An 11,744-nucleotide genomic window follows, 5' to 3' on the forward strand; every position below is an offset into this window, starting at 1 on the left:
CTGTCGCGGTTGGCTCCAGGCGGTCCTCTGAGTCACCAGAAATGCAAACCATCTTCTGGCGTAACGTTGACTTTGTTGTTTTTTTCTTTTGAGACGTTCTTTTTGTGTTCTGCAAGTTGCCGGTTAAGCTTTATTTTCTTTTCAGCGTCTCCCAAGGTATTTTAAGTAGTGTGTGTGCAGAATCTGTAGCGTCCTTGGTCTAAAAACAAGTCAGATGCGAGGAAATGGGGAGACTGGTAAAAAGCAAGTAATCAGTGACACTCCTGCACCTTTTCGTCTTTAAGTAGATGGATATCAAGATCTCTGAGCAATATTTTGACTGTAGTCAGGATGGTAGAAATAAGTCTTTAGAAGGAAGTCTTCCGAAGAACGAACTGTTGAAACGGTCCAGCTCCAGGTTACGTGGGTGTGTGGCTTGGGGCTTGGAGAAACAATATCCAGGTGGATCACAGAGTAGTGACTTTGGATGCATGAGAGCAAATGAGTTGAGCGTCTGAAATAGTTGGGGTCCCAGAATCAGCCTTCTTAATTTAGCTTTACATCACTAAGGTATGTACTGCGAAGAGAAGCTGTAGTTAACTGGTTAAATTTTGCTTATAAGGGTTATGTAGCAGTTGCAGGTGCCCTTTATTACAGTGGAAGTTTGGGATAATCCAGCAGTTACACCTTTTAGGTGTAAGTGAATTTACAGCTGCTCCCAAGTTAATTTTATTTTTTTATGGGCTCTGTATGGAACTATTTTTTTGTGTTTTGAGTTTTGCATTATTACTTTTGGAGCTCCTCTTTGGAGGATGGACCTGCCCTCAGAATAATGTAGACCTGTCCGAGTTATAACAGTATTCCCAAATTGCTTTAATGCAATAGATGTTACTTGCGTGCTGCAACTGGCTGTACAGAATTGTATGCTGTGGGAGGTGTGTTTGAGCTTGTATTAACATTCTCTGGTTATGGCCTTACATTATAGAAGTAATGGTCGTTAAAGAGCAACACTGCAATAACATTTTAGGAACCCTTCAATACTGTGTGAAAACAAAGGTGAAGCAGACTTAAGGGGCTTCTGCAACTTTTCTGCAGAGATAGAACAGCAAACAACAAATTTAATGGTGTTTTGTGTGATCTTTGTGATTAAACTTTTTAAAAGCTACTATGGTGGTTTTTCTAATCAGGATCGTTCATTAAAAAAAGCTCATTAAAAATTACGAGAGTATTCCTGTTGGATAAACCTCCACGTAACCACTCCCACTAATTACACTGTCAGTTTAAGTTCTGTTTGTACAGGCGAAGTTTCAGAAACAGTATTCCTGCAAGTCTTAGAAAATTGGGAGCCCAGCTAGAGAAGTAACTATATTAACTATTAATATATTGATGGAGGAAAATACTAGATATATTTCACTTGTTGATACAAATCAAAATGTGCAGGTAAGCAGCTTTACTGAGGTCACCACTTACAGAACGGTGTGTTTTATTTTGACTTTATTGATGCTCTTGAAGTGTTCATGCAAACTAACAAAATATGGAGCAATTGTTTTGGAGTTATTCAGTGAGAGTCTACAGAACTCCGCATTACTAATGGTTTAATCTTGCGGGTTTTTTTTTTTCCCCTGTCTTATCTGCTATGTATTTCACTGCCCACAGTGAGCACTGTTAAATAAAAAGGACTTCCCTGCTATGAAATTGGCTCAAGCGTCAGGTTTGTTATTTAAAAGAAAATGCTTTTTAGATGTTTAATACTACTTGCTTAGTTTCTGTCACGACTAGGAAAGCTTTCTCGAATAAATATTATAAAAGTTATTTTTATGCTGGAGAGTTACTACTTCTTCTGCTGAACTTCTCCGTGATTTAAAATCTGGAGGGCTGTTTTATACATCTTCTATTTTGCCATTGACTTTAACTCTCCCCTTGGGTCTCAGGCCACGCGCTAGCCACACATCACTTATTCTGTGAGAATAAGCTATTGTTTTGGTAGCTGATGGAAGTAGACAAGATAAAGAAAATAGGATAAAGCAGTTGTGACTGCTTCGTGTGCATCACGCTCACTTGCGTCACATTTAACTGCTGTTTGTCAGGAGTGTCACACCTGCCCTACACATTTTCCCTCTGCAAGCTTTTTTTGGATTTCTCTATGAATGTACTTTGCTTCATGGAACAGAATGCAACAAAACGGTAAGGTGTTGAGGCAAAAGCAGCCTTCTGTAAATTTACTAAATTATTTTTTATTATTATCTATTTTCCTGAAATATCAGTGTTAACCTACCTTTCCCTTGTTTCAGCCTTAGCCTTTCTAAAACTAAGTTTAAATTTCTGTGAAAAACCTCTGAGATCTCTGAGATATGAATGCAGTTTATCAGAGCTTGTGGGCTGACAATAGCAGGAAATGTAAAGACGTTCTCTGCTTGGGCCTGTCTCCCATTCAGATTGAAAAGAGCCTTTTGCTTGGGCACAGTTCAGGATGATGATGCCAAATCCAGTGCCCAGGACATCTCTAGTCTGGTAGTTTCACCGCTCCTGTGCAGAGCCCAGTTCGCCAAGTGCAGTCAGCTTTAAGGACAGCCAATTCTTGGTGTCTTGGCATTGTAGCTCATGTTGGGAGCGATAGGATCTGTGGTTTGGATCGACGAGAGGTCATTTTGAGTCTAGTCAGGCATACTGACCACTCAGAGCAGATTACAGGGATGTTCTGTTGCAGAGGAACTAAATACCTTCTGTCAGAGCACTAAAAGCACAAAGCCAACTTACATCCAGTGCTAAGTGGAAGTTAATAAGGGCTGTTGGAGGTACCATACCAATCAAGTCTTGATTTTGATCAGATTTTGGTGACGGTTCTTTTAATCTGGAGTTGGATTGTCTTGTCATTTGAAGCAAATTTCCAGCATCTCAAATTTAAAAGTCAAACGCAACAATTTTTTGTACCTCACCCCAGTATTTTCATTTATTTAGGGGGAAGTAAAGCCTACAGTCACTGAAAACTGAACTCTGTTATCAGGGATCATAACTTGAGAGGTTGGAGCCAGTTTTTTGAATAGCTATTTTGGTACTTGTTCTTCTCAAACATGGAAGCAACTCAATGCAACTGCTCAAGGAGCTGTAGTATGGCATTCTGAACATCTGAATTAATACTGGGATGTAATTGTCCCTTCCTATCAAGAGATTGGTCTGTGTCGTGAGTTGCTGTGACCAGATTTTTCCTTCTGCCAACTCCTCCAAGGCTGGGTTACAACTGAAATTTGGAAAAAGGATCCGTGGCAATTCAAGTGTCTGGCGATAATGAAACACAGTAGCACTGCAGAGCTCTTGGCACAAAGGTTAGCCAAGTCTGATAACATCTTGTTTAATGGAGTAGGGGTGTGCTCCTACTTCAGTTCTGAGCATCTGTTAGGAGTAACTTGCCTACCCAGACTTCATAGGTTTGCTTAGGCTAACTTCATTGCGACATGAAGCCAAATTTTGACTAGAGTTACGGATTACTTTTTCGGTTACATTAGCATTCATGGCGAATGTTTCTGAAAATGTGTGTGTTAATAACAGCTTCCCACTTAAATGCTGAAGTTCCCAGCTAATCGATACTGCCTTTTGTCGTTGACCTATCTGACCTGAGCCCTATCCAGTATTCTTGGTGTGGCTTTGGATAAAAACTTCCTTTTTCCATTTCTCGCATGACTTAAGACCTTGTCTTTCGGAAACTAATGTTAGTACTGTCTGACAAGCCAGAGGCTTGGTGCCAGTATCTTCACCTTCAAAGAATTCCTCAAGCACTGGCGTAGTTGACCTGTTCATGATACTCAGCAGTTTGTGCAGGTAGTAATCAGCTATGTCTCGGTGCTATGCCAAAAATTGGAATTGGAGCAGTCTTCCATGCTCGTTGATTAGTTCATGTGCTGATGGTGTACCTGCTGCTGTTGAAAATCTGTAGAAGCAGCTCAGGAATGCAGTGGAACCCAGGTCTGCCTGAACGTGTGGAACCGAGTCTTTTAATCAGTTCGGGAATGCAGAGAAATCTTGGAAGCAATGTTGCAAATACACTGAAATTCCTAACATCTTTCCATCATGAAGCATTGAATTAATTCTGGGATTCTGCTGAAGTCCCAAATCCCTAACGCTCGTGCTCTTGCAGACTTCACTCATTTTGAAAGCAGTCATCCTTGGTTGAGAATGTTCCAGACCAGCTGTCACGCTTCTAGAACAGGACATGAATTTGGAGTCATCCTCCAAGGCTTGTATACTGTGAAGCTAATCTTGCAGAGGGAGTCAGAAGCTAATGAGAAGCAGCTATCTCATAGGAAAGAAGAGTTTAGTGACTCACAGCACTGCACTTCTGACTTTTCTCACTTTACTGCCTCCAGGAGTGGAAGGAATTTTAAGGATAATACATCTCTGAAAACAAAACCGAGGCACTGGCAAATGAGGAGACAACATAGAGCTTTTGACAGGTTCTGCACTTAGAGACTGGCTTCTTCGTTCCTCTGCTAATTAGCTCAATGCCACTGTTTTCTCATACTTAAAATGGAGGGGATATCTTACTTTCTCTGAAGGATTTTTAAAGATTTGGATAAAGAACAAAAAGTAAGATTTCTGAATCTGAACCACTTCAAATTATAAGGAGATCTGTATTTCGGAACTCTTTCTGCCAACAGATTTTTTTTTTTTACAATAAATGCTTCTAGGCATTTTGTGTCAATATCTTCTCAATTATAGTCTCTTAATAAAATGGAGGTGATATCTTACTTTCTCTGAAGTATTTTTAAAGATTTTGATAACAAAAATTAAGATTTCTGAATCTGAATCACTTCAAATTACAAGGAAATCTGTATTTCGGAACTCTTTGTCAACAGATTTTTTTTTTTTTACAATAAATGCTTCTAGGCATTTTGTGTCAATATCTTCTCAATTATAGTCTCTTAATATTCCGTGAAAAGGAAATTCAAATAATTTGTGTATGTAAGGAAGACAGCAGTATTTAAGGACCCTTTGAGGTCACTTGCAGACTGAGACTGGGCTTAAGTGAACAAGTCGTCTAAAGGCAATGTCAGACAGGCAGACATTTTTATTTTGGGCAAAAGGAGAGGTCAGGATTGTCGTCTGCAGCTCGTTCCACCTGCAGTTCGTAAGCAGGTTTACTGTGTGTAGTGAGTTGTTAAGGTGACTTTAAACCTGCATATTAGCACCATTTGGCTGTGCATTCTCCTGCGACATATGCAGGGCTGTAGTCCTCACCCTGTGTTTGTCTATATTGACTTATTAGTTTCCTGTTTGTGTATAAGACTATTCAGTGTTACAATTTAGAGGAAAAATAGAAAATAATGGAAGTTTAGGTGCTTGCATCCCTATAAAACTGGAGTTGTGGGATGACGGGGACAGGTCAGGGTCCAGGCTGGGGGATGGACAAATGCTCTACAGAGTGCCAACTGTTGAAATAATAGATTTTTTTTTTTTATTAGTTTTTTTTATTTCGGTAAGAAAGAAGGCATTTCAGGTTTATTTTTACAGAATATCTTCAGCAGGGAATCTACAGTTGTTGATTTTACAAAGAGTTTCTACTGAGAGCAGGTTTGGAAGGGCAATCTGTAATTGGCTGGCATTAATAACGAATTTAAACTATGACTACTGCTTTTAGAAATGACATCCAGAACTTAGTCAGAAGCATGTGAGAGAGCCCATGTGGGAGTGGGTCTAAGTGTGCCTGATGTGAGAACTGAGCAAAAAACACCACTGAGGTAAAACTTGTTTTGGTGCAGAAACAGACACCAATCTATTCAGATCTTATTTTTCATTCATACTCAAAAAGTAAACTTACTTTCTTATATCTTCTGTATTCATGGCTCATTAGGTGATACTTTCATCTCTGTATATTTTATAATATTTTCATTTGATTTGCCTCATATCCTATGTGAGAAGGGATGATGGTAGTCGACTAACACTGCTATTTTCAAATAACTTTTAGGTAACTGGAGGCTCCAGTGGAATCGGAAAATGTATTGCTATTGAATGTTATAGGCAAGGTGCTTTCATCACGCTGATTGCAAGGGATGAGGTAAGTGTATGTGTATTTTTACTGACTGAGCTCTGTTCACAAAATCTTCATAGGTGAGGAATAATTTTGGAATTGATAATTACTTGTACTTTCTTCAGTGTGTATTTTAAGGGGATCTGAAGCATTTCAAATTAATGCATTTGAATAGCAGAGGTGGCTGCCTTTTTAAGGAGTGTAGCCCAGCATGAAATTTGTGATTAGCTTCCCTTAAAACTCTGCCACTGCTATCACATCTGTTAATGGCATTCATTATTTCATTATCTAGACCTGTGGCAGAGGACAAAAGCATGAAAAACCATATTCTTTAAAGCTGTAGAAAAAAAAATGATAAGTAGGGGTTTAAAGACAATTCTTAAAATTCACAAAATATTTTGGTGTCTAATCAGCATTAAATTACAGTATTTAAAAGTGAAAAAATGTTCATTGACACAGCTTTAGAGGAGGAAGCATTGCTTTATGGTTTGGGGTTTTTTAACTAAGAAATATTCAGAATTTAGTTGGAATGACTGTTTCCATAATGGGTTATTTTATTTATAAAGAAAAAAACTTATTCAGTACTTGACTCTTTTGGGGGCACCTCAGTCCCAACAGTCTTTGATAATGTGCTTATACTTCAGAACTTACTTTGCATAATCTTGAATGCAGCTGGAATTAACACTGTTTTCTTGAACTATGACAGCTTGAATTTGCCAATTTTTAATTTAATTTTTATAATAATTCCATGACAGTGATCTTCAGAATAGTTTATGTAGTACTACATAAATATAGAATAGAATAAAAAAATTACTATCTACAGTCTTGGGTAGTCCCTGTAGTTATATGAAGCACAAGCATTAAATCTATTATAGAGAGTAATTACTGGCTTTAAAAGTGGAAGTGCAAAACAGATACGTGAGTTCTGGTAGCTTGATAGATCTCATGTTTTCGTCATCTATTCATAAATCTGTAAAACGACAATATTCCAGTGTTATACTTAGTTGAGGATATCTTTAGGTGACTTGGGGGAATGCTTTTAAGCCTTATTTCAATACTGAAGACTAGTATTGCTCTCAGCACTGCCGTGCTTTATCTGGGTTTTTTTTTATCCATTTCAGAACAAGCTGTTGCAGACAAAGAAGGAAATAGAAAAATACTGTGTTAATGACAAGCAGGTAAGATCACTGCTAGCACTGGCTGTTTTGTTTAAGATTGTCCCCACAACGGGGTTCTGTAGTCCTGTCTTTAAAACAAAGCTGTCTGACAGAAATGAGTGAGGACTCAGTACTGGAATTCAAAAATACCAATTTGTTTACGTGAGATGTTCTGATCTCTGCTACGCTTGCTGTTGCCTAGCTAATGCATTTAGCCTGCTTTTCCTAGAGAAAAAGTCTGATGACTTCAGCTGTAGGTGTAGTACACTTTTTGGGTAGCTGCAATTTACCGTCACTTGATAAGCATCTGTGTTCTTCAAGATCAAGTGGAAGAATTATTATTTTTTTTTCCAAAATCTCTTACATTTTGCAATTCTTAAATACAACAGTTGTCTGGGGAAAGATGTTTAGATACTCATTTCCAGGTTTAGTTCATACTTGCATTCCTTTTCCTGGCAAAGTTCTGTGACAGGTACACAAGTTAAATTTGTGAAGTTCTGAGGCTTGTAAACACTGAAGCTGCTTTGAATTGATCCTGCACTCATGCAAAAAGGCGTGCTTTTTAAGAACTTCTGGAGGTACCAGCTTAAAAATAGATAAGCTTGTTAATGTTCAAAATACACAGCTTCAAGATGAAATGCTAAAATTATTTTTTTGTGGTACTAAGTCAGGGGAAGAGGGGAAACAGTATTGAGACTGTTAACATCTTTGACTTCTCCTTTTCTGTTTTCTAGAACTTTTTGGTTACTTTCATGATTAAAAATACAAGCAATTTACTTGTCTGTGCAAAGGGATTTGAATTGATTAATTAGATATTCTGTGGAAAAGAAGGAATGGAAAAAGCTGAATATTCAAGCAATAATGTTACTATTAGCTGATATAAAATTTTCTTATCTCCATTTATAAGATAAGATTCTGTCTTCACTTCCTTATATTTTTGTCAAATAGCTCAAGTTGATTTTTTTTTTTTCCTGTGCATGTGGCCTTATTCAGATCAACTTTGTTTGAAAAACTAAGCCATTTGAGGTGAGGAGAAACCATGTTTTGCCCATTTAAAAAAAAAAAAAACCAAACAAAAAAATGCCAGCAAATCCAAATCACCATTTTCCTTTAGCTGCTCTAGTAGTTTCCCAAGCTTAGCATTAAAAGTTAATCCCTTGTCAAACACTGTGTCAAGGATATTCTTGTTAAGATCTGTTCAAGCTTGATAGATGCAGGCTTTTTAAAAGAACATTACTTGGTGCATGTTCATGAGAGTTGCAGTTAAAAATCTCCGAAAGTACCTTCAAGGCTGAGCAAACTCCAGTGCAGACTGAACACGACTGCTTTTGCAGGAGCAGCTTTCGACTTGCAGCCGGGTTAGGCACGGACAAACGGGAGCAATGGGTAGGCTGGCTCTTCTGCAGCTCTTGGGTTGTAGGCAAGGTCACAGGGAAGCCAGCCTGGCTTAAATTCACCCAAAGAACTGAGAAGAGTAAGGAGTCTGGGGCAGAGCTCACACTGGAGCAGCAGATCAGAAGCTGGGAAGTGAGGGCAGCTAAACTGAGAGATTGCTGGAAGTGGAGAGAAGGACGTTGTCGGGTCTGGGTCGTGTGCGCAGAGACTGTTTACCACATGTCGAGCTAAGAGGCAAAGATCCTCAGGACAGATTACTTTTTATGTGAGCATATGTTGTCACCATTCAGCTTTTGGATATATCCATGAAACCAGGTTGTGCTGACAGCCAGGTCTGACATCTACAGACATTTTAGCATTTGAGTTTGCGAGCGATTTATTTAGAGGTCTGACAGTGCAGGCTTTCATGGCGCAGGTATGCAGTGGAGCAAAATCCTTGCCCTTAGAGGTTCCTTTGCAATATCTTTCTAATCCCTTTCCTAATATAGAATATTCCTCGTTACTTCACTGTGAGTTGATTTGATCTTTTATTGTGAAAGCTTTACCCAACACCATGCAATATTTAGAACAAAAGGTGAGGAACAGGGCTGAGGATATTAGACTGTTTCTGGCACCTCCTAGGTGTGTGGATCTACAGTGAATGCTTTGGAGTGAAAGTAATCACATTGATAAATAATGCAATAAAAATATTGTAGAATAAGAACATCTGATAATAGGAGCAAAGATGTGGATTGTATAATGTGATAGTAGACAATAAAAGCTGTGATAGTTCCCAAGTGTGGTGTTCACAGTATGAATGATAATCTGGTATTAAACAGCTGCTCCAATTTTCGGAGAGAGCTGTGACTTTTTTTTTTTCAACCTTCCCACTGATCTTGCAAAGACATCCAGATAATAAATCACCGTCACTTTCATTCATCTGCTGTTTTCTTCTTAAACTTATGTGAAAGATAAATATTTCCAAAATGTAATAAATGCCTTAAAGGGAGATGCGTGCAGACCCACCAGTAACTTGCACCACAAGTTTACCCTCTTGTCCAAGTGCACACAGTGCTGGGAGGCAGGAATAGCCAACCTGCTGTACAGGAATGGCAAGCAGTTCTGTTTATGCAGCTGGAAGTGTTACAGTCTGACCAGAGGCAGACCTGACAAATAGCTAGCTGCCAAAGCAGTTAGTTACACTGGGCTAAGCTGCTTTTTTGTGTGTGTATATGCGTCCACGTGCTCCCTGACAAGTGGGTACCATCATACTTGTTACAAACTGGTGATGAATTTGTATCACCTGAGTTTAAATGAATTGACCAAAATAACAGAAAGGCTAGAAATTGCAACAGGAGTACAAGACTCCTCCCTCCTTTTGTTTTGATATGTGATTGGTTTTCCTTTCAAGATGACGAATTACGCAGAAGCCCTACTGTGTGCTCAGCACAGAGGGTAGCTTGTTTGTCTGTACCTGGCCAAGCTGGAGTTTTAGAGTGTGTAAGTGGTAGCCCAAAGGCAGTGCTTCCTTCTGCCAGAAGTTTATTTGAACATGCTTCAAAACATAGATTCAGAGGTCATCGTGCTGAAAGCAATGAGAAACTTTCAAGAAAAATAGTGCCTAACCTTGAGCTGCAACAAAACTTAGATATCAGTGTCACGTGTTTTATGTTGTCCGGTCCTTCCCAGCTCCCTGCCATAGGGACAATGCTAATTTTCATTGTTCTGTGTCTTTCAAACTAAACACCATTAATCTCTGGTTTCTAGACAAGGAATAAACATATACACGTGGGGTTTTTTTACATATTTGTGACAATGTCAGTTTCTCATAGAATTTTTTAGTTTTATCCTTCATGTGCCTCAACTAAACAGTGTGCAACTAAGTTTACTACTGTTTTTTTTTTAAAAAAAGCAAAACAAAACAAAAAAACCCAGACAAAACGGAGACAACATGCATTGCCAGCGTTAAAGTTAGCAGGTTTCTAATGCTTGCTTTATAAATTCTGGAAAATATTTTTTGCAGCGCTGATGCTGCAGTTTCATAACAATACTTTGCAACCATGCCTTTCTATGATGTGGGGGGAAAAAAAAGTAGCTTTTCTTAAAGAGGAGCCTAAGCCATGCAAATGGTTGGACCTGTATGTAACGCTGATGAAAGTTAAATGTAGCACTGTGAAATTTTGACTGCCTTAGAATAGTTTTTGCTAAACTTGATGTAAATAAGTCATAGTGTGTCTTAGTACAGTAAATTAGAAATGATACTTTGCACGTGAGTATCTGCTTTAAAGATCCTGAAGTGCTTATTCATTCTTAATATAATCTTTCATTATACTACAGTGTGTGTGTGTGTGAGGAGCTTGGAGGGGGCTTTCTTCAGTGTGGGAGAAGCACCCAGTGTCCTGTCAAAAAGACTTTCTGTTTTTCTGGAAAAGTTACATCACTGGGATCTGTTTCATTTTTGAAAGGCTCAGAGTCAACGTTACTATACTTACTCTGTTGTAAAAATGTTCTTTGCCTTTCTAGGTTGTACTGTGTATTTCTGTTGATGTATCTAAAGACTACGAACAGGTGGAGAATGTTCTAAAACAGGTGAGGAATTCATTGATTCACCAATGTATCTCAAAAATCTTATCTGTGTGTGATATATTTCTAGTGCAGGTAGTTTCTTTTAATGACTCTGATGTTCTAGGAAGATATTTTTCCTGCAAACGAACATCTTAACCTCTGTCCCCTCTTCTAGGCTCAAGAGAAGCTGGGTCCAGTTGACATGCTTGTAAACTGTGCAGGAACGTCAGTTACAGGAAAATTTGAGGATATTGAAGTGAATTCCTTTGAAGTGAGTTATTACACTTTATTTTATTATGTGATGATTATTTTTTACTCAACTACTCTAACTACTAGATTGCAATCTTGTGTCTTTGCAGACTTTGTATGAGTAGTGGTACACTTGATTTGTGGTAGCTGTCAGAACTAAAATGTATCTTCAGGTTTGTGAGGACTGCCTCTAATTTCTCACCTAACTATGGGTCCATTGACGGGTCACAACAGCGAATTCTCCCTCTGGGACAGAGTCCTCAAGATGGCAGAAAAGTGTGGCATGCATTTTTATAGTGTAATGCACTGTCAAAGGCACTGAATTTCACATGATCTTTTTCTGGTGAAGATTTTTTTTAATGTATTTTTATATATTATATATAATATGTGAAATTATA

The 11,744-nt window shown here is 38.4% G+C and overlaps 1 protein-coding gene across 1 annotated transcript; it reads left to right on the plus strand.

Annotated features, from left to right (window-relative positions):
- Positions 1 to 5,938: 5,938 nt before the first annotated feature.
- Positions 5,939 to 11,368, plus strand: LOC104281338 (3-ketodihydrosphingosine reductase-like; the record flags this gene model as incomplete). The annotated part of the gene is made up of 4 exons (XM_009879299.1): positions 5,939 to 6,028; positions 7,123 to 7,179; positions 11,056 to 11,121; positions 11,273 to 11,368. Coding segments are annotated over 4 exons (309 nt in total), but the record flags the coding sequence as incomplete, so codon positions are not given.
- Between the last annotated feature and the right edge of the window lie 376 nt (positions 11,369 to 11,744).

The sequence above is a fragment of the Apaloderma vittatum genome, unplaced genomic scaffold (assembly GCF_000703405.1).
Source record: "Apaloderma vittatum isolate BGI_N311 unplaced genomic scaffold, ASM70340v1 scaffold8222, whole genome shotgun sequence".
Lineage (NCBI taxonomy): Eukaryota > Metazoa > Chordata > Aves > Trogoniformes > Trogonidae > Apaloderma > Apaloderma vittatum.